General features: G+C 54.1%; 1 protein-coding gene across 1 annotated transcript in view; it reads right to left on the minus strand.

Annotated features, from left to right (window-relative positions):
• The window catches only part of ADGRB2 (adhesion G protein-coupled receptor B2), a 95,078-nt gene extending 72,420 nt beyond the window's left edge, over positions 1-22,658 (minus strand). Inside the window, exon 1 of the mRNA XM_065041595.1 lies at positions 22,419-22,658. Within this exon, the coding sequence (XP_064897667.1) occupies positions 22,419-22,643 (225 nt within the window). The 5' untranslated portion in view covers positions 22,644-22,658. The remainder of the gene's footprint in view (positions 1-22,418) is intronic.
• Positions 22,659-23,332: the final 674 nt, after the last annotated feature.

Raw genomic sequence — 23,332 nt, forward strand, 5'->3', positions numbered from 1 at the left:
CTTGAAGCCTTGCAGTGGGGAAAGGTCTCGGGAGCACTGCGGCGATCAAAAAGAGCTCTTCATCTATTTTAATAAGTCTCTGCCGAGGCGCTGCATTGGGTTTGGCATGAGGAAGGGGCTTTCCGGAGGAGATCAAAGCCCTGTGTGAGCGTCAAAAGAGCTGGGGGGCTTGGAGGGAGAAGAGGAGGGAGGGGAGAGAGGGAGTAAAGGCTGGGAACAAAAGAGGTGGAGAAGCCGGAGATGTGGCTCCGAGCGCTGAATGGAGGCTCCACTCGGAGATTCCCTGCTGCCCCCCACCCTTGGCAGCCAAGAAATGTCCCGTCACCGCACTCAGCACCGCTGCACCATCCCAGCTGTCCCCAAATCCGGGCACTGCAGAGGGCCAGGCAGAGGTGGGGGGCACAGGGGGCTGAGGCTGGGCAGGAAGGGCAGCGGGTGGGGACACGGGGTCCCCAGTTCCATGCTGGCAGGAGGCGGAGAGCACAGGGACGATCCCAGGAAGGGACAAGCCAAGGGTGTCTGTGGGTGCACAGGGAGGGAAGGTCCCCAAGCCCCTGCCAGCCCAAACACCAAATCCTGGCCCATAATGGACACCAAAACCAGCAGCATGGCCTTGGGGTGCAGCATCCCACGGCCAGTCCCGGGGCTGGGATCTCTCCACTGAGCCGTGACAGAAGGAAAAAATACGGTGAGAAGAGTAAATGTGCACAGCCTGGGCTCCCGGGGAAAAAACGTGCAGCAAATGAAGATGTGCAGTGCCAGAGCGTTTATCACTCATCAGCTCCCGAGATGGGCCCTTTGGAGATGAAAGCCCTTTTTCTTTTACAAAGGATTTATCAAGTTTTGTTTAAAAATCACCAAGGAAGATTCCATATTTGGATAAGCCTCTGGCTCGCGCTGGATTAATATCCCGAGCCGGGGGCTCGCAGCTGCCTGAGAACAAGATAATAAGCAAGAGCAAACGGAGCGATAAGGCACGGTGCGGCACGGGGAAGAGCTCTCCATGGCCAGGGAGGCTGCTGGCGATGCCAGGAAGATGCCAGGCAGGGAATCACATCACGCCGGCTGCCCCTTGGCACAGGGCGGGTGGGATACTCGATACTGCAGCAAGTGCTCAGGCGCCGGCAAAGGCCCGGGGCTGCTGGAGCAATGGAGATTTCTCAAGCACTTGTAACTTTTGGACAGTGGGTGCGTTTTATTTAATTCTTTTTCAAAGGAGAGAAAATGCGATGAAAGCTCCTCGTGCCGCAGGGCAGACACCTGGCGCTGCAGCAGCGGCGTGATGGAGCTTCCCAGCTGAACACAAGGCAACACGCGGCTGGTGTTTCCCCAGCCCTCAGCAGAGACGGAGCCGTTTGAGCCCGGCACACAGAATCCCAGAATGTCAGGGGTTGAAGGGCCCTGGAAAGCTCATGCAGTGCAATCCCCCCATGGAGCAGGAACACCCAGATGAGGTTACACAGGAAGGTGTCCAGGCGGGTTGGAATGTCTGCAGAGAAGGAGACTCCACAACCCCCCTGGGCAGCCTGGGCCAGGCTCTGCCACCCTCACCCCAAACAAGTTGCTTCTCATCTTCCAGCGGAACCTCCTGTGTTGCAGTTTGCACCCATTGCCCCTTGTCCTATCATTGGTTGTCACCAGAAGAGCCTGGCTCCATCCTCCTGACACTCCCCCTTTAGATATCTGTAAACATGAATGAGTCCCCCCTCAGTGTCCTCTTGTCCAGCTCCAGAGCCCCAGCTCCCTCAGCCTTTCCTCACACGGGAGATGCTCCACTCCCTTCAGCATCTTGGTGGCTGCGCTGGACTCTCTCCAGCAGTTCCCTGTCCTGCTGGAACTGAGGGGCCACAACTGGACACAAGATTCCAGGTGTGGTCTCCCCAGGGCAGAGCAGAGGGGCAGAACCTCTCTTGACCTAAAGGCGATAAAACAAGGCGATAAAACACCGCAGAGCGGCTTCTGCAGTGGGAAACCCCAGCGAGGGGCTCGTGTTGGTGCAGCGAGGGGATGCGCAGCCCAGGGATGCTGCTCCCGTTCCCCTGTCTGGTGTGTCGATGCAGGGGAAGGTCCCCGGGGCACCTCCAGGGATCCCAGGGCTGTGGGCGGGTTGAGCCCCCGATCTGCCTCTTCGCTGACGGCTCAATTATCAGCATTCAGCTCCTGTTTGCCCGCGGATCCTGTAATCAATGTCTGCGTGTGTATTCTGGCAAAATTAATCATAATTGCTGAAAGCAAGACACATCGCGCTTGTAAGTTGGGTCTGTTAATTAGGATTTCTGTAATTGGATACAGCACTCCCTGTAAATCCAATTACCTGGGATTAGAGCGGCGGCGGCGCCTGGGCAGCCTCGGGAGGCTCCTTCCTACCCCCAAAACTTTGTCCCAGCCCTTTTCTCCCCCAATTCTGAGAAGAGCTTGGAAGGTGTAGAAGAGCAAATGCCCCTAAACCAGTCAGTGGAGCCCCAAAGGGCAGGGATTCCTCACCCAGAGCCATCCTTGCCCTGTTCAACCAGAAGCCGCAATGCTCCCCCAACCCCGAGGACGTGCATTGGCATCACCACAGTCACACAGCAACCTCCCAAATCCCCCAAAACCCCCCAAAACCCTCCCCGGCCCTCAGCCCCAGCTCAGCTGGCAGGGCAGCCGCACACCTGCTCCCTCCGCAACCATAAAGATTGAATTATAAAGAGAAAAAGGAAAAGATTTTTTAACTATGCTGAACAATCATCTCTTTTAATATCCATAGATAAAAACTGTAATTGTTTCAAGTGAGAGCGAGGTAATTCAGGCTCCGTTTTATGGTGTTTTGGACTATAAAGTCCCCGCGCTGAAAGCTCCTGGCAGGCTGGTGCAAAAGGCTAAGTTTGTAGCGGGTTATTTTTATTATTTTATTTAAAGTTAGGTAGAAAATATGGAACAATTACCCCTTAATTCAAGGTGTCCCCAGGGCTCACACTGCTCCCGGTTCTCGGAACACCTGAGGATGTTTTGAAGCACTGAGAAAGCAGATGCAGAGGCAGGAGGGGATCCCCGCTGCGCTCCCCAACACCCCATTTAATCAGGGCCCGCTCAGGGCAGAGCTGCTCCAGGAAGGTCGCGGCTCCAGGGGAGGATTTGCAGTCGCTGGGTTCAAAAGGAGCTTCAGCCCTGGAGGAAACGACACGCGGGGAGTGGATGGCAAAGGGATGGAGCAGAGCGGGCTGCTCCAGGGAAAGGGCACATCTCTATAGGTGTGTACACACGCTGTGCATGCCCGTGCATGTGTACACACATCATGCATTCCTGTACATGTGTGCACACCCATACATGTGTGTACACATGCTCTGCATGCCTGTACAGGTGTGCACAGACACTATGCATGCCTGTACATGTGTGTACACATGCTGTGCAGGCCCATACATGTGTACACACATCATGCATTCCTGTACACGTGTACACACCCATACAAGTGTGTACACACCCATACAAGTGTGTACACATGCTGTGCATGCCTGTACATGTGTGTACACACACTGGGCATGCCTGTACATGTGTGTACACACACTGGGCATGCCTGTACATGTGTGTACACACACTGGGCATGCCTGTACATGTGTATACACACACTGAGCATGCCTGTACATGTGTGTACACATGCTGTGCAGGCCCATACATGTGTACACACATCATGCATTCCTGTACATGTGTTGAACACCCATGCAAGTGTGTACACATGCTGTGCATGCCTGTACATGTGTGTACACAAGGCATACATGCCTGTACAGGGGCGTACACACCTCATGGATGCCTGTACATGTGTGTACACAGGGTGTGCACAACTGCATACGTGTGTACACCTGCGTATGTGTGTACACAGGGTGTGCACACATGCATATGTGTGTACATGGGGCATGCATGCCCATACAGGTGTGTATGCATGCTGTGCATGCCTGTAAAGGTGTGTACACACACTGTGCATGCAAGTACAGGCACGTACAAAGGGCACGCATGCCCATACAGGTGTATACACATGCTATGCATGCCAGTACATGTGTGTACACGGGGCATGCATGTCTATATGCATGCATACACATGCTGTGCATGCCTGTACGTGTGTGTACATGCACTGTGCATGCCCATACAGGTGTGTACACATGCTGTGCATGCCCATACATTCCTCCATGGGCACCGCTGCCAGGGAAGAGCTGCAGCCAGCGCTGTGCTTATCAACCAGGCGCTTCCCGGGCAGTGATGGATTTGTATCGCTGCGAAAGACAAACTCACTCACTCGCACACCCTGAACATCGCCAGGTTTCCCAACAACATCTTCTCCCCCTGTCAGGCGCTAAGTGTCAGCCCTAATCTTGACTGACAGCAGCCGTTTAACACCCGGATTCACGGTACTTGTGGAAGGAGCCTCTATTAATCCTCCTGTTAATAAGCTCCATCTTGCCCTCAGACCTACCTGCCTCCGGGCAGCATCACCTGCCAGCCACAGCCACTTGGCCCTTTGCTGGGGGCTCCTGGGGATGCAACAGACCCTTCCTCATGGCACAGGGCTGCAAACCCCAGTTCGGCACCCGGACAGACAGACGGCCCCTGCACGCATGCACAGACACAGCACACACGGTGTGAGAGCCCGGTAGCCTCACAGCCCCCCCGCACATCCTGCTGTCCCCTGAGCAGAAAGGGGATGGATCAGACCCCGAGGGGAGGGCAGATGGGAGCTCTAACCCTTGTTTTCCTGCAGCCGTGCTCCTGCAGTGCTGTGCTCCCCTAAGCTGAATCATTCACCTGCTACAAATCCCCCTGCACCACTTCCAATGCCGGGATTCAGAAATGGAAAACCCAGCGCATCTTGGGGTGCTCGCCCTGCATCCCACAGCCTGCGCAGCACCCGAAACCCAGCGCACAGCGGGGTGCTGGCCCTGCACCCCCGCAGGCGCAGCCTGCATGGCACCGCTGCAGCTGCTTGCAGTGGGCACCGCCGTGCCCAGCCTGCTGCTGCCCTCTGCCGCGCCAAACTGCTGCCAGGGACATCCTCCTCCCAGGACAGGGCTGCCCACAACGGGCAGGGGACAGGGATGCTTCACACCCCCCCAACAGGGATGCTCCACACCCCAGGACAGGGATGCTCTTCCCCCCTGGGACAGGGATGCTCTGCACCCCAGGACAGGGATGCTCTTCCCCCCTGGGACAGTGATGCTCAGCACCCCAGGACAGCAATGCTCTGCACCCCCCCAACAGGGATGCTCCACACCCCAGGATAGGGATGCTCTGCACCCCAAGACAGGGATGCTCTTCCCCCCTGGGACAGGGATGCTCAACACCCCAGGACAGCAATGCTCTGCACCCCAGGACAGGGATGCTCTTCCCCCCTGGGACAGGGATGCTCTGCACCCCCCGCAACAGGGATGCTCTGCAGCCCCCACCCAGGCAGGGCTGGACCACATATCCCCTCTGCTCTCGACCCCACGCAGCGACCACACTGTCCCCCTGCAAGCCTTCACAGTGCAGGCGGCCCTATTAACATAATTAATTATACCAGGGGCTTGTGGATTATCTAATTATAAATGTGCCTAGTTCTGATTTTCCTTTTAATTAATTTGTATTATTTACACCCAGCAACAGCTGCCCAGGCAGAAGTCAGGGGAAATGTCTCCTTGGCACTTGGCAAAGAGCAGGTCCCAAAGGAAGTGGGTGGCGGGTGCTGACACCTTGGGGACAGCGGCCTGCAGCCCAGGGCACAGCAGGGGGACAAGGTGGGGTCCCCAAGAGGCTGTGAGAAGTGGGGGACAAGCCCAGCTGTTTGGGGGTCAATTAGTTTTAAGCTGGTGACTCCTCCTGGAGCAGGACATGGCGCAGCCACCCAGGGACAGCAGCTCCTACCACAAAGTGCCACCATACTTCAAGGATGCATCCTGCCCTGGGGACCCCAAAGGCTGTGCCCCTGCCCTGGGGACCCCAAAGGGAGGTGTCAGTGCTGTGGGGACCCCAAAGGGAACCCGGCTGCCAAACCTCACTAGAGGGCAGCAAAATGCTGCCGTTCCCAGGGCTGGTGACACGGGGCCACCGGTCCCAGGTGCTGGGAGCCACATCCTCCTTGGGGACCCCCAGCACTTGTCACCCCAGGACTTGAGGCAGCTCTCCCCATCACTCCTGGCCTCTGCTGAACTGGGAACTGCAAACTCCCAGCTTGGCTGCCTGTGTGTGACGGGCACATAGACCCCATATTTGCTGGGTTGGGTGACACTAAAGGTGACAGTGTCCCAGCAGTGCGAGGACACCCAGCAGGTACTGGGGAAATGGGCCAAAAAGGGGCTCAGGACCCCAGAGACCAGACCCCAGCTCTGCCAGAGACCTGCCAGATCTCCCTGGGGCCGCAAGTTTCTCTCCAAACCCCTCATTTCACGCTCAAAAATCAAGACCCGCAGCCAAATAAGATGGAAGTGGGTGCACTGCACCCCTTGGCTTTGGGAAAAACCTCATTGGGGCTGCAAACCCCTGCGAGCGGCACCGGCAATAACACACACAAACGGGACCTAACGCTGCTCCCCGGCGAGACGGGGGTGTCAGGACCCCCGGTTGCTCAAACAGCCCGGCCATGGGGCTCCAAAGAGCTGGAAGATGAAGGAGACCAGGACCAACGCGCCAAGGACGGCGGCTGAGAAGCACCGAACGCCCGGCCGGAGCGGTTCCAGCACCATCAGGCTGCCTGCTGTGTTTACTACGAGAGGACAGGGAGCTCAGTGCCATCTGGATCCTGTACAAGGAAATGAGATAAATTGAGAGGCGCAGAGTTTCCCCAGCACGTCCAGAGGCAGCTGGGCGCCCGCGGGAAGGAGACAAAGTCCTGGGGCTGCCGGACCCACCTCTCACGTCTCAATTCAATGGCAAAACCTCCAAGGCAATTCCAGGAAACACCTTGTCCGGACTCAAACCCACCTCCTCTGCAGGAGCAATAAAAGGCTGCCAGACGCATCGTGCTCCGGCGAGCAGCTGTACGTCAAGGTTGTTAATGCTTGGACTTGATGATCCTAAGGGTCTTTTCTAAATAAATGAATCTGTCGTGCTGCAGTGCCAGAGTTTTCTTCCAAAACCAGGTATTTTGAGGACACAGCCTGCCCACGCACACAGGTGACAGCACAGCCCTGCAAACCCCACCGGGATTCACCCCCCGGGGTTCCCATCATGTAGGTGAATCCCGTGGGCTCACACCGACCTTTCCCAGAGCCAAAAACCAGCCCCCAGGTGGGAGAACCGCCAGGAAAGTGCTGTGTGCTCAGTGACGAAGTTAAAACCTTCAGGGCTGTATCGCGTTGCACAAGTCAGCAAATCCACCTCTATCTCGTGTCTCCACACTAAAACCATCATTGAAAAATCCACTCTACTAAAAGCCCGAAACTTCAACCTGCGCCCATGCCAGGTGTAATTAAAATTTAAATCCCTTCCTCTCAGCAGTCTGTTGTTTCCAAATGGGGACAGAAGGTGCCTTTCCAGCAAGGCCACAGCCTCCACCTGGTTAATGCAGGGGATTTTTCTGCCCTCCTGGGGAAAACAGTCAATAGTTATTTTTTAGCTGCTGCAAAAAGCATTTTGCACCTCACCACGGGGACCTGGTCACCCACCCGATGGCCTCCGAGCCCTGCACGTTATTCCTGCTCGCGCAAAGCAAACACCCGACCCTGGGGCTGAGCATTTCACTGAATCCCAGAGTGTCAGGGGTTGAAGGGCCCTGGAAAGCTCATGCAGTGCAATCCCCCCATGGAGCAGGAACACCCAGATGAGGTTACACAGGAAGGTGTCCAGGCGGGTTGGAATGTCTGCACAGAAGGAGACTCCACAACCCCCCTGGGCAGCCTGGGCCAGGCTCTGCCACCCTCACCAGGAACAAGTTTCTTCTCATCTTTAAGTGGAACCTCCTGTGTTGCAGTTTGCACCCATTGCCCCTTGTCCTGTCACTGGTTGTCACCCAGAAGAGCCTGGCTCCATCCTCCTGACACTCCCCCTTTCCATATTGATCCCCAGGAATGAGTCCCCCCTCAGTCTCCTCTTGTCCAGCTCCAGAGCCCCAGCTCCCTCAGCCTTTCCTCACACGGGAGATGCTCCACTCCCTCCAGCATCTTGGTGGCTGCGCTGGACTCTCTCCAGCAGTTCCCTGTCCTGCTGGAACTGAGGGGCCACAACTGGACACAATAATTGTGCCAACAGACACTGCAAATTCACACCAGCCCCAGGTCACGTCCCTGGTGACACGGGGCACACCGGCCCTCTCCGCTCCCATCACTGCTCCTGCCCCAGGGAGCTCCCAGCACGGAAATCAAGAGTTTTTGAAGGAAAAACCTCAGTCTTGGCTGGGCCTGTGCTCTCCAAATAATCCCAGGCGACCTCGGGGAGAATTCAGCCTCTTGACTGCATCCACAGGGCAAAACCTGCTTAAGAAAACCTTTTGAAAGCCAGCTTTGAAAGCCGAAAGAGTAAAAATACACAAGATTATCGTTATTATTTATTTGATAACCTTCAGATTTACTCAAGCCCTATGTATGCAACACGATACCGAGACTGTTATTGCTATTAATCTCTATTATTTACTTCCAACATTTACAAAGCGGCCTTGCTGCGGGCTAGGGCACATGCTTCGCATTTCTCAGACCAGAAACAAACACTGGAAAGTGAAATGCTCTTAACCCAAACTGCCGGGAGGCTTCTCCCAGCCCCTCAAAGCGAGACACACAAAGGGAAAAACCTCACAGGTGGGAAAACCCCTCCAGCAGCTGATCCCCATCTCCCTGCACCAGAGAGGGACCAACACGGCACAGGGTGAGGAGTTTCGCCTCATCCTCCAAGAAGAAGTGGATGAAGGCTCCAAAGAGTTTAAGGTACAATAACTTCGTCGTGGAATGAGCCGATTTGCTGGAGAAAAGATGAATCAGTTTGTTGTGTATCGGAACAGCTCATTCTGAGGTGTCTCTCCCCGCCAGCACGGCAATCGCAACCTAAAGAAGGGTTTTCGCTGCCTGTGTAGTTAAGGAAAGTGGCATCAGATGTGAGACTCTGCCTGGTAATCGCACGCAGCTCCCAGCAAACATCAGCACCTTCCCCGCGATTCTCACCCACGAGCCGCGTCACCTTCTCCGCACCACCCTTGGCAGAGCTCGTGTCCTTAATCCAACTTTCTTCCTCGGAGCTGCCGCTGATAGACACCATAAGCTTCCTCGGAAGACGCTTCCCCGTCCTATGCTCATCCTCACTGCGTTACAATGGCCCCTCAGCCCCTTTTTCCAACACCGCGAGGGATGCGGGAGCTCCGAGCATCCTCCGAGCGGGAGCGCAGGGCCAAGGTGCTGCTCAGGTCTCCTGAAGGCACGTCTGAGCCTCAGCATCCAATTAAAACATCCTTCTTTGCCTTCCCCAAACATCTTTCCTGCTCAGGCTGATGCAGACAATGGAAGATGCAGACAACAGAAGGTGCAGACAACCAGCCCACCACGTAAATGACACCGACTTCTCATTAGCGGCACAAAGGGACCTCGCGGGCGCACAAGGCGGCTGTTTAACATGTGCACTCGCTGAAAACAGGGGAGGACTTAGACCACCACCTGCCCAACCAAGACATGTTTGTCGTTATTTGAATTCCTCCCCGTGCCAGCTTACTTAAACTTTTCATTCCTCATCCCCAGCAGAACCCTGTGCCTAACGAATGGGCCAACCTGTCATTAACTCCAGTCGTCTTTAAAGCCAGCGCAGCACTCCCAGGATGATGACAGCTCGGGGAAAAAAGGCACAGGAAAAAGATAAAATCATCACTCTGCTAAATTATAAGGTTGTTAAAGTCAAATTCCACACGGGAGGAAACCTCATGTTGCATAACAGCATTTAGAGGCAGCTGCAGCCTGTGGCAAACACAAGGCAGACTTTTATCTGCCGCGGAGACGCATCATTTCATCTCTTTCCAGGGCAGCGGATCCACCGTCCACGAGCATCGCTGCACGTGACTGCAGAGCCGTGTCCCCCGGGCATGTCCCAGTGTGGTCACCCGCGCCCTGCCGGGGGGTATCCAGCACCTTGGGCCACCACGGGCCGTAATTACACTTAACAGAGCAAAATGCAGAGTGTGGATGCTCTGGGTCCGGATTAAAGGCTTCGTGTGACAAGCGGACTGCGGTGAAGCGGCAATGCTCACCACCGCCATCCTCCCACTCCACGGGCTGGAAAATTCCCCCCGACATCACTTAATCTGCCCGAGTACCAGCGCTGCTTTATCTTTTTAGGATTAAGGTCTAATCTATTTATAGCGAGCCAAGGCACTGCGCTTTCAGGACAGGGCTGCTGCTCATCTGCTACCTGGGGAATTACAGGGCTGTGATTATAAATAAAACTAAGGTCACCTACCCATCGGCCGGGGTGCGAGACTGACTGCGGGAGCGTCGCCAGCAAATTTGGCTCATCCTGGGCGCTGTCAGTGATCCCCCATGGGGAGGGCTTCCCCACCGCCAGACAGCTCACATAAATGAAGTCACTCCCCTGCTACACCCACCAGCATCCAGGCCATGGGGATCCTTCGCTAACGAAGGTCTGGGCGGCAGCGGCTCTTTCTCCCCTTTCTCAGAGCTCACAGGGAACTGGGGAACCCCTTATCATGACTCTAAATCAGCATTTTATACCCATTTTTCCTGCAGAAGACAGAGGACAAGGGCAGGGTGGGCTGCACAGAAACCACTTGGCTCAGAGCATCTTTATTATCAGCGCTAAGTGGAGAGGAAGAGCTCGCTCTCAGAGCCTGGGTGAGACATTGGCCAGCAGAGAAATCCCCTTTTTGACCCCTACGCTGCTGCAGGAGCAAGAAGAAAAGCCCTTGGTTTGACCCAGCAGCCCGTTTGGTACCTAATGGTGCTTGGAGAGTCCAGCTCGCCCGGCATCGCACCCGCACCGCGATAACGACCTCGCTGCTGCAGCTGGAGGGGAGTGCAGGGGCACACATTGCCAGCGCTAACGAGGATCTGCTAATTGAGAGGGCTGGGAGCAGCGAGCAGAGGTCACGGGCTGCACGCAGGCTGCTCCAGCGAATCGCTGCAGCCATCACAGCCTCCGAGCGCAGGTCTTTGTCAGAAAGTCGCCCCGCCGGGAGATCACTCAAGGCAAGATCACTCAAGGCACTTTGTCTTGGTGCACAAACCTCAGTCGTGACCCAAAACGGTGGCTGCTGCTCAGGGATGTTTTCAGCAGCTCCAAAGAGGGATGGGAATGAACAGGAGACCATGACGTGGCCACCGGGTCAGTCCACAGCCTTGCAGGAGAACAAGAGGGGCTGAAGAGCAGGAGGCGCAACCGCAGCGCTCGCCCAAGGCCCAGCCCTGCAGAAAGGCCCTGGAAAGTTCCCCTTTCAAGGTGACTTCTCAAGCTGTTGAGCTCCAACATCTGCAGGATTTTCCCTTGTAATAATAACAATAATCCTGCTGAGATTTACCTAATCCGAGTGACTCATATGCCTCCCTGTATCCCGTCCTAATTACCATAACGCTCCCCAGCCTCTCGCTCGTGGCATCTCCCTCTGCATCCACATTTTGTCTCGAACCACTCCAGCTCGTTTTATTGCTCTCCCAGGCCTGGAAACACTTTCTCTTGCCCATTAATACCTCCCAAATCCCTGGCTGGTGCACAGCATCACATTTTGTACAGGGACACCCATTCTCTTGCCAGGCCGGTTCCAGCAGAGCTGGGATCTCCCGGGTGGGGGCAAAGGGCTCATTCATCCGCCCTCCAAATCCCTTCTCCATTATTTCATATTCACCTTGGGGAAGTGACGGCCATGCCTTCCGCTGCTGATCACGTCGCTGCAAGGGACAAAGAACCCAAAATGCTTCAAAAATCAGCAAAACCCTCCCATGGTAACTCACCCAGCGTCTCCCAGCTCTGCACTTCTGAATTCTCCTGCTCGGGGCAACCCGCTCTGCCTCAGGCACCTTCTGCTCCAGCAGAAATTGCCAGGGATTAAGTTATCTTCAAGGCAAGGGATGAATGCTGAGCAGGGACCAAGCTTTGACTCACAACTCCCCTGTAGCAGAACCCCGCACAAAGCAACAGGCATTAACAACACTTGTTCGCTCGACACGAACCAAATGTGGCCAAACTCCCAGAAGAAGCTGCTGAAGCCAAGAAATTAGCAACACTCCAAGAAGAAGCATATGTTTATATGCATAACAGTGAATCATCTTCCAGCAGTTAACTGCACACATGAAAACAAAGGGAAAAATACACTCATCCCTTCTGCTTTGGACGCATCTTTATCAGGGATGAGGCTGAAACACTAATAGCGGGGTCTGTGTAATGTAGGGTCACTTCTGCTGGAGTTCTTGGAGTGAGTGGTTGGAGGCCAGACACACCATGGACAAGTTCTTCCCGTCCTAGCACATGCATCTTTTGAAGAGGGAAAAACATCATGGGTTAAAACAATCAAGGACTGTGGAGATCTGCATTTTAACCATCACCAAGGGAACCTCTTCCACCTCCAGCGTGGGGACAGGGCAGCTAAAATGAAGTCAAAGGGGCTGCCGGGCAGCCCCTTCCCCATGTCCTCACTGCAATGGTGCCTTTCCAGCCTCATTCTTTCACTGGCAAAAACAGGTCACCATCTGCTTTCCCTCCTGACTCTGGCTAAATGACAGCGCCTGCCTCTGCAGGAGATAAAACAACTCCTCTGCAAAGCGCTTTCCCCGCCGCACGCTGGGGAGCACAAAGATTCGCTCTCCGAAGCAGATGACCAACAAGGACACCGCTGTCACAAGGAGGCCCGCAGGCTATGAAATAATGACCAGGAAACGTCTGCCACATTCATCAACGCGCCCCCAGGAGACGGGAGATCTACAACTTCCACCTGCGAGGCAGAAATTCAACCTGCAGCTTTTATTCTCCATCCTGATGTCTGCAGTCACCCGCTCTCTGCTCGGTGACCGACACGAAGCGCTGGAGCGGGCAGGTGACAGGCATAGGTGATACCTCCAGCTCTGTGATCTGCGGGAGAAACTGGGAGGTTTTAACGTGCAGAATGTTGCAAAAACAAGGACCAGGGAAAAGCTGCGTCCCCTCCAGGGATGCCAAGGGCTGGCTCAGTTCTGCTGCCCTCCCCAGTCCCTGGCAGGGCAGGCAGGTCCAGGCTGGCGTCCTTCCACCTCCGGGGAATACCCGCATAAGAAAGCTGTTCCTAAAGCCTTTCCCCGCTTTACAAGGCAAAGCTCTCCCCCACCTCGTGACTGTTTGCTGTGGGCACAAAGACAGAGAGTCCCCAGCAGCAGTGCTGCCCTGCCAAGCATGTTTGGGTCTCATTCCCCGCAGGGACTTGGATCCACATCCCAGACAAGTGCTCAGCGTGACTTGGAGTCAAATCGCTCTTGTTCACGGGGATAAGACTTTAAAGTGCTGGGTTTTACCTCAAAGCACCGCTGCCTGCTCTTACCGAGGGTGGAGAAAAAGGCCAGCAAGCAACAGAACCACACGTCACACACGGGTTGCACAAGGTGTGACTGATGAACCAAAGAACCCTTTCTCTTGCTGGACAGAAAAGGAACAGAGATTATAAGTAACCTCACCAGTTTGCGCACAGGTGCCTCGTCCTCTGCTCGATCCTGCACGGGTTTCAGCTGTGAACCATAGCAGACAGCAGCAAGTGCTGCACCGGGGCAGTAATTGGCCGAGTTGTGCAGCAAACAAAGGTCTCTTGCTCTCGTGGGGTGGGACACGCACAGCGACAGCCACCACGGAGGGAAACGGCCGCTCTGCCATTGCCAGGCTGCTGCAAATCGAACTCCCCAAACCTTGTCCAGCTGCACTTCGCTGCTTTAAGCCAAAAATCAATATTCCCCCGACCTGCCCCCACCTTCCTCGGGCTGACTCGAAGCTCTGCTGATGGGAGCAAAACGCAGCTGGAGGGAACCTGGACACACACCCCACTGCTGCCCCACTCCTTCATCGCCTTAACGAAGGCACCAATTAACGCTGCCACGTTGAAGGCATCAGCCCTCCTCACGGTGACACTCTGCATCCATCCCTGCATCCTGGCATGTCACGCCGGTTGCCATGGCGATGGACCGTTTGGAGGAAGGGAAGGTTTATTATCAGTTTCTCTATTGAATAAAATCTCGGATGAAATGTTGTTTTCTCCCCGCTGATGCGAAATGTCACGGATTTGTTTCTGACCCCACTGTATTTATAGATTATCCAGGCCAACTTTCAAAGCGTATTTTCTGCCTCTGCTGGGGGAGTTCAACACACACATCCAGCCCGGGCAGCGTCTGAATCCTCATCAACAACTCGCCCGAGCGCTGGGGTGAACCAGAGAGAGCAGCATCCCGGAACACGGCTCCTCCGGACACATCCCAAGCGCTCAAACACGCTAACTGCTGTTAATTAAACAGCAATCAGCCGTCTCCAAGCCAAAAAGAACTTTCCTACAGACCGGGGTCTCTAAGATTAATCCTATGAGGTGCAGAGCACTCTGTGCTAAGCTCCCCCATGTGCACTGGGACAGCACAGAGAGCTACGAGACACCAAGTACCGCACGAATCCGGCCCTCGGGCTCAGCATCAGAAACGCAGAGCAGCAGGTTTATGAGTCAGTTCTAGGAATGTGAGAAAACTGGGTAGGAAACAGCTAAACAAATTGCAGATTTTTCTTTATATTAAAGGCTCTCTGTGTTTCGGTGCCAAGGACCCTTCCTACGCAGGCCAGTTCCCCTCCTTCCCCTCACATCAAAAGCTCTTCAGGATTTGTTCCCATCGCGCCTGCAGGCTGACGCACTCTCCCGCGTGTTCTCTGAAGTACAATGATGCGACTTGAGAAACGCTCCAGTGCTTTTTAACAGGTTTATATCAAAGTTAGCTGGGAGGAAGGAACACAGAGGAACCGGAGAGCTGCAGCGTGGCCACGCGGGCGAGCTGGGCTCCTCTCTCCCAGGACAGGAGATTCGGAGAAAAACGGCTGTTATCTGGAAAATGCCATTTCACCGCAGCGCAGCGAGGCTTGCCTTGGCAAAGACCTTCCTGGAAAAGCGGGGAGTCATAAAACCCGCAAGTTTCATCCCCGAGGGGTTGTGCAAGGTATTTGCACATCAGCAGTCTGCTCGAGCACGTGGAAAAGCAGCTCAGCCTCCCTCGGTTGGCGTTTGGGAAGTGCAACCCACGCTTTAGGAATCACAGGATTGTTTGGGCTGAAGGGACCTTCAAATGTCCCCCAGTGCCCCCCCTGCCATGAGCAGGGACATCTTCACCAGCTCAGGTTGCTCAGAGCCCCGTCCAGCCTGGCCTGGGATGTCTCCAGGGATGGTTCATCTACCACCTCTCTGCCCAACCTGGGCCATCACTCATGATCCCCCTCCATCCCTTGGGGACACCACAGTCCCCACATCCCCCAGAACCGTGGGTATAAATCCCAGGGTACCACACCACAGGAATCCACTCTTCCCTCCTTGGCAAAGGAAACGCAGGTGCTCTATGAGATGGCAACAACTCAGCTGAACATTAAGGATGTATCTAGCATCAAAAACCAAGAAGCCTGAGCACACGAGGGTCTCTGTTTGATATACATCATTTTGGACCGCAACCAAGATGGGAAGGTATTTACGGACACGCATCTTTCGGCCAGGAACTCACCCGCGCTGCGCTCTGCCACCCCTGCGTCCATCTCACTTCTCTTATTTAGCAAGGACACTTCGCTAAGGGACATCTAGAGACCTTGGTACGCTGGACCTGTCATGTTCAGCCAGGTGACAAACACGTCCCGTCCCCTTCCGGGGCTGCATTCAGCTTGCACGAGGCAGATCGCAGATGGGAAAGTCAGGCTGCCGCTGAACCGGGAATAGCATCGGCATCGCTGGTAATCACAAAATATAGCTGCAGAACTCCGGCGGGCGGGGATGGCACCTGGCGTACGGGGGATGGATTATATTTTTAATTACACTCTAAGTCTAAGGGCGACAGAGGCAGCCAAGTTCAAACACCTTTTGATTTGCAACACGTCTCCTGTGGCTCGTAAGGGAGGTTTGAAAGATGAAGGTGTGGAGGAGTCAGCACCCTGCTGAAAGGAGAAGGCGGCCCCCAAACCTCTCCTCTAGCAGCAATGACATTGGCTTTGCGGCCACCCTGGCAGCACAGGAAGGAGCTGATGCCATTTTAACGGTGAAAGTTGGGATTTTGCAAGGGGTGGTCTGCAGCAGAGGGTCCTGCTGCTGGGGATTAGATCGTTTCACCTCTCCCCAGCACTCGCTGCCATACGAGGTGACCGGAGAGCCCAACCCCACAGAGCACCCATGGCCTCAATACAGCATCACGAGCGACGGGATGGGGAGATGCTCGGCCATGGAGCCCATTGCTGCAAAGCCAGCAGCCAGAGCTCCTCCTGAGCATAACTTGTGGGGAACTGCACATACCCAAGATGTTACAGCGCACAGCGAGAAGGTCACTGTGCTCAGCACCACCGTTTGCCCTTGAAACATCCTTATCAAGGGAACAAGAATCATCTCCTGCCTGAATTCTGCCACAGCATCCATCCAAAAAATCCCTTCTTTGTCTCGCAGCACACGCAAAACACTCATTAAATCAACACCCCTGGTGTTTTATGACCCTTTTCTCACTGAAGAGGCAGCGCTGGATTCCAGGCGAGTGGCAAACGTTCCCCAGCATTTTGCTCCCAGAGCTGTTCTCACCCGTTTTCTGCCTCAGCTACGCAGCAAACAGGAGGGAGACTCAAGTTTATAATGCAGGTTTTATGAAGCATGGAGATAGAGCAGAGCGATGGGAGACCCGGCAGAGCGACGGGAGCGTGCGACGGATGGCATTCGGAAGCCAGCGCTGCAGAGCTCCGTCTCCAGCTGGGAAATCACCTTACCAGCCTACAACTATATTTTTTCCACTTCCCATGGGAGGTCCTGAGAAGGCACAGATTTAACACTGCTCCATTTCTACAACGTATCGATCAGATATTGGCGACCCGGAGCTCTCATCAATTAGGAAGATGCTCCCTGCTGCATTAAGCCCGGCAGACAGTGGTCAGAAGCCCTCAAAGCCTGACTCAAAGAGCAATCGCTTTCTGTGTTATTGCATTTTCAATAGGAGAGTGATCTCTAAGAGGTTACATTTATTCCCATCATCAAAAAATTGCTAACGGGATAAAAGACGGCCCCAGCGGTCAGCCAGCAAGGGCACCGCGGGGAGATCTGCAAATAACCCGGCAAAATGGGGCAAAGCAGCGGGGAGAGCATCATTTTGCTGTCAGGACACGCCGCACGGGAGGGAAGATGCTCCTCTCCAGGGAGCTGCCAGACTACGTTACAAAGCACCTGATAAACACAGCCAGATAATAACTCCTGAAGGGCTGTCAAGAGACGATGGACTGAAGGAAGCTCTCGCATCCTGTGCTGCTGTTAAAGACCAACCTCCAAAGAACCCGCTCCCGTCTTACGCCAAATGTCAGACTTGGGGAGGCTGGTTCCCACCGCAGGACTCAGGTGGTGAAAACAAGAGATTCATGATCTGAGGCCTCCATCTCACTGGACGGAGGATGTCCCGTCACCCGGGATTTTGCAGGCTTATTGCAAGAAGTAAAACTGAAAAAGAAAAGAACGAAATCCAGGGAAGGGTGTGAAGAAGAGCAAGGGGGTGTAACTGGTGCTTGCAGAGAGACACATGTTGGGAACCCCAACGGCGTCCTGGGGTGGGTTAGAAGGGGGTGGTCAGTAGGTCAGAGAGGTTCTCCTGCCCCTCTGCTCTGCCCTGGGGAGACCACACCTGGAATATTGTGTCCAGCTGTGGCCCCTCAGTTCCAGCAGGACAGGGAACTGCTGGAGAGAGTCCAGCGCAGCCACCAAGATGCTGGAGGGAGTGGAGCATCTCCCGTGTGAGGAAAGGCTGAGGGAGCTGGGGCTCTGGAGCTGGACAAGAGGAGACTGAGGGGGGACTCATTCATGGGGATCAAGATGGAAAGGGGGAGTGTCAGGAGGATGGAGCCAGGCTCTTCTGGTGACAACCAGGGACAGGACAAGGGGCAATGGGTGCAAACTGGAACACAGGAGGTTCCACTTAAATTTGAGAAGAAACTTGTTGGGGGTGAGGGTGGCAGAGCCTGGCCCAGGCTGCCCAGGGGGTTGTGGAGTCTCCTTCTGTGCAGACATTCCAACCCGCCTGGACACCTTCCTGTGTAACCTCATCTGGGTGTTCCTGCTCCATGGGGGGATTGCACTGGATGAGCTTTCCAGGGCCATTCAACCCCTGACACTCTGGGATTCTGTGAACCCCGGACTTCGGGTGGTGCTGAAGGCAATAATTCCCTGTGACTGTCCAAACCATCTCTCTGATCTGAAACACTCCCAACGCTTTGCTTCCAAACAAACACGTTTCCAGAGCTCAACAAGCCGAGCTGGAAGGGGCAGGAGGCAGCAGGGGAGGGGGCTCAAAGGGCTGAAAACTGCTGGAGCACTTCCCGCTGCCTTGATCTGCTGTGGCAAGCAGGGCACCCGCGCATCGCGGAGCCAGCAAAACAAACCTCCTCCTTGCTCTCTAGCTAAGAGGCATTTCTTTCATGCTACAGCAACCGCCTCCTGCAATCAATTCACTGCTGAGGCAGTGAAAACACAATGTGTTTTTTTTTTTTTCCCCAAAACAAGGAGTTGATTTCAATTGATCTGAAGGTAGAAACAGTTTGTTATCCCAGAGAGAGCAGGAATTACCGCTCGGAGCCTCTCCTGCCCAGGGCTTTCTCTCCTGGAACAAGGAGGGATCAGCAGCGAGCGCTGCTGCCAGAGGGAAAGTTGGCCCTGGCACTCGCTGAGCTGGGCCGAGGGACACGCGGGATGAAGATCCATTTGTATTCCAAAGATCCTCTGCGTCCGGAGCTGGGATGTAGCTCAGCACCCGCTCCGCTCAGAAACGCTGTTTCTGTTGGAGCTCGCAGGTGCGCAGGGTGGGTTTTGCTGGTCTGTCAGGCTGCGGTGAGCCGGGCCTTCCCAAAACTCACCACAGGGGAGGTGCAGGAGCATCACTTCACCGGCATCCACTCCGGAGGACATAGCACCACTCTGCAAACTGGAAACCCCATGTCACGATACGATATCGCAGCAGAGACAAGCAGCGAGCCGTTCATCATAAAAGCACAAAATTGCTTTTTTAAATTCCTCTGGCTTTGAGCTGATCTGATTATGTTTTAACGCTGCCACAATTCTCTGTTGCGCAGGACTGGTAATTTCTTCAATTTCTCAGCAGTCCCTCTAGAACAGAGCACAGCAGATTTCCCTAATTCACACTATCAGCACCATTTGCCTGATGAGCCACAAAAGGAGCACCTGAGATTAAAAGGAAAGCTGTTCCCCTTTGGGTTTTCCCCTTTCATACGCTACCCCACATCTCTGCTTTTATCCTCCTGCCTCGAGAGCCACACGGAGTCTAAATTCGCTGCCCAGCAAACGAACAGGGCATGCAAAACCTTTCTTAAAGCGCAGAAAGATCTGTTCCTTCCTAGGCTGTTCAACGTCACGGATAATTGATGCAGGGCTTCATGAGATAAAGAAATAAACCATTCTTCCTTCTGGAGGCCCCTTCTGCCTCCGGCTTGGAGCTGGGCAGCCTCTGACCTTGAGTCCTCGCATTAATGCCAGCAGACGGGGATATCGCACACGCACTCAGCTCATCCCCGGGGGTTTCGCTTTCTTCTGGTCCTGAATAATGGCAGCTTTGTCCTCTCGTAAATGAGGGAGCAGCCAGTTGAAAGCAGGCCCGGCTTGTTCTCAAAGATAAACCCAGTGAAAAATGTCACCTGCTGATCCGATCCGCCCCGTGTGCCACTTGAGCAGCTGCTCTAGCCCAAACACCCATTATCATCAAACAGGTGGAAAAATAGAAGTGTATATAGCATGTATACATAAACATGAGAGCGGGAGGAAAGATGGCATTTCGGCTCACAGCCCTGCAAGCCTGGCTTAAGAGAGCCGCTTTGTTTAGGAGCGACAACAGCCTGGATTCACAGCAAAGCTCCATCACTGGCAGCAGCCAGGGGCAGAACTCGCAGCAGCCAGACACGGGGACCCCGCAGACCTCCCTGGCACTCGGACTTCACTCCCGGGGGAGTTTAATGCACGTCTGCAACTTAGAGAAGCTGGGGGGGCTCTGGAGCTGTGTCAGTTATCACACAGCTGCGGAAAAGTGCAAGTGCTGTTTGCAAACCCGGCCATCACCAGCAGCCTCGGCTCCGCGAGCACCAGAATTAATGCAAAGCCACTTCCGAGCAAAGGCGAACAGTTTAATTCCGCTGCCCTTTGGCAACCCTGCTTTGATTTCTTACCGAGGCCCTGAAATAAATGTGAGGCTCGGATTCAGCTCGGCAGAACACAAACAGGAAAAGCCGTGTGATAAATTACCTTCGTGGGCACGAAGGATTCACCTGGGACGGTGCTATTACCCAGTAACCAGGAAGCAACTGCTGCTTATCAGCGTCACATTCGGCTTTTCCGAGAGCAGCTTTCGCCGTGATGTATGTGGGAGACGCCAGCCCCCCCATCGCTCCCGTGGGGCGATGCTGAAGGAGTCGGAGCAGCAGCAGCATCCCGAGACTCTGCAGCCACCCGCAGCCCTTTGGGGTGGTTAAATTTACTGTCATCATTAAGGACTAAGACGCAAATGTCAAACGCAAGGCATCCCGTAATGGATTTAACACAGCCTGGAGAGGAGTTAACTGAAATTCAGAGTGTTCTCCTTGCTTTAAGTAATTATCCTTGCAAGATACAGAAAGCAAGTCTGCTGTAATTTCTGTCACCTTCCTCCTGACCTCTTCTCCCGTTTAAAATTTCTGGCTAGCTTTACAGCAAGGAAAGCGCGACCGGCTCATTAACGAAGGTACAAAGAACAGCCGCGGCAGGTTGGGATGGAGTCCACGCGGTAATCAAAACACGGCTTTGTAGTTAGCACTGAATTCCTGCTGTCTCAATTACGTTTGCGGAGCCCACCCCGCACAGCTCCGCTGTGGGGAGACTTCTCTTTGTGCCTCATTGGCTGCACACAGTGGTACTGCCGGAGCAGTTTCCTTGACAACATTTTCTTCTTATTTTTTTAAATGGAATCTCTTTTTCTTGCCCCACTCCATGGCTGCAAACTCAGGCCTGACTGGAATCCCAGATGCAAAGATGCCACTAATAGGAATTAGCGCTACAGAGAAAGGAACACCCCAAAAGCCCCCAGGGCCCAGTCCTGTGCTGCTTGCAGGTGGGGTTGGCGGATGAGCTAAACTTGGGAAGATAACGATTATCATTAAGTTCTGTATTACACAGCTCTTCCTCTATTAGCCTGACATTTTATTACCCTTCATCACGTTTAGGGAGGAGAAAAGGGAAGAAATTTGTGGTTTATCCCCACCCCAGCACCAGCTATTGCACACAGTAGGTGCTCGCGATGCGATGCGCTCCAGCTGACTCCTCCATCCCCAGGGAGCCCATCCAATCTGCATTTTATCTCCCCTGCGCCTGATCTGACAGCAGGAGACCCAATGACTCGCCTGCTGCCCTCAAGCCACAGAAATCAAAAAGCACATCTCTCCTTATTATAGGACTAGTCAAAGATCTTGGAGCAGAACAGATGCTCCCCTCCCTGCCAAACACGGAGATGATGGGATTGCAGCGCTCTGCAGGAACGTATCGATCCCATCATTGCTCTCAAAAGAGCAGGAGGCTCTGCCCGCACCCTCCAAGCTCGGGGGCCAAGTTGTCAACCAACTGCTGCTATTTTAATATTTCCCCCCAACCCCACTCAGCATCGGCCTGATGGCTTCTGCTGCCCTTTTCTCGAGGGAAATCTCATCTTTCGGTCCTAGAGCTGTTTATATTCCACGTGAGAACGTTCCCTTCCCTTTTAACGCTGGAAACCAAAATTGAAATGGCAATAAATCGCAAAGTAGCACAAGAGTCGGCCTGCGAGCAGGATTATCCACAGCGAAAGGCAGCCCAAAGCGCTAAGTCCAGTCAATTGGAATAACCAGCTCAGCAAACCCGCGCCACCCAGCAAGCTAACGACCCGACAGCCCCAGGGACAACAGGGACAACAGAAAACAAACGAAACAGTAGTGCAGGAAGGTCACAAGCTCCACACGCACGGCCTTGCCAGGGACAGCACAAGGGCTTCCCCAGTGTCGTTCCAGCCAGAGGACCCCGCTGTGCTCTGTCCTTGGCGCAACACCGCGGGTGTGTCACCACAGCAGGGCCCTTTCACGTCTCCCTGCCCCTCGGGGTGCTCGTCAGAGAGGGAATGGTTCCAGTGAAGCTGCAGTTCAGCTCCGCTTCCCAGCGAAGAGGCTTTGGGAACCGCACAGGACGCCCCGTGCCCCGGGACCATTTGCTCGCTCTGTTGACTTTGTGCAGCCCCAAATGACTCAGTTATGACTCGACGCTGGACAGAGAAGCGATTCCTTACCTGGTTCTTTGCCCCTCCTCGAGCTCCTCTAATCCACCCGCAGAGCTGGGTCAGGGATTTTCCTCTGGCGGTGGCTCCCGGTGTCCCTCGTTTGTCTCCATCTACAGAGTCAAGCCCTGTAAGAAAGGGCACAGACACCTCAAATCCGAGCCGTCCTGCCAGGATCGCCGCAGCCACCGCCAAAATAAAGCAGCTTCTCCAGCAGCCTCTAAATCTCACCCACATTTGTTCAAGCTCCTTATTACACTACTAACACCCCAAAGTGCTCAGGGAGCTGGTACCAACCCCAGCCCTGCACCGAGGAGCTCCTGACCATGGGTGGATGTAGGAAACTTTCTACAACTGCACCAACTACCTTCTCAAATGGCAAATATCTCTGTGAGAGAGCCTGGCTTGCTTTCTGATGTCCCACCAGCAGGATCTAGACTAAGTATACAGCGTAAAAAGCAGATTTAAGAAAGAAGTGGTCAGAACAGTTTCTTTCCCCATGCAGAGTCGCTCCACTCGGCTTATCACTCTTAATTGCTCTAAAAGCAGCATCTTAAGTGATAGAAATACATGTGATTAAGTGTTATCTCCAGTTCAAGTACCAGTATCTAAAGCTGCCTCAATGTCAGTGAAAAACCTAACAAGAGAAACAAGTAACTCACACAGGAATATCACACTTCCAGTTAAACGCATCGTATTTTTTATACAGAGTATAAAAAACGCCTCTAATTAGCAAGATGTTTTACTTTTCGTGCACAGTAACATAGAAGGTAGAAACTTGGAAAAACAAGCAAGAGTTTGGTGTTAAACAATATATATTCTCACAGAAAGAGACTGTGAAGTCCCCAAAGTAGCACCTTAATATTATTTAAATGGATTATACAAACCAAGGCAGTGGCATTCCATGGACAGGGAAGCAACTGGGA

The sequence above is a fragment of the Columba livia genome, chromosome 26, assembly GCF_036013475.1.
Source record: "Columba livia isolate bColLiv1 breed racing homer chromosome 26, bColLiv1.pat.W.v2, whole genome shotgun sequence".
NCBI lineage: Eukaryota > Metazoa > Chordata > Aves > Columbiformes > Columbidae > Columba > Columba livia.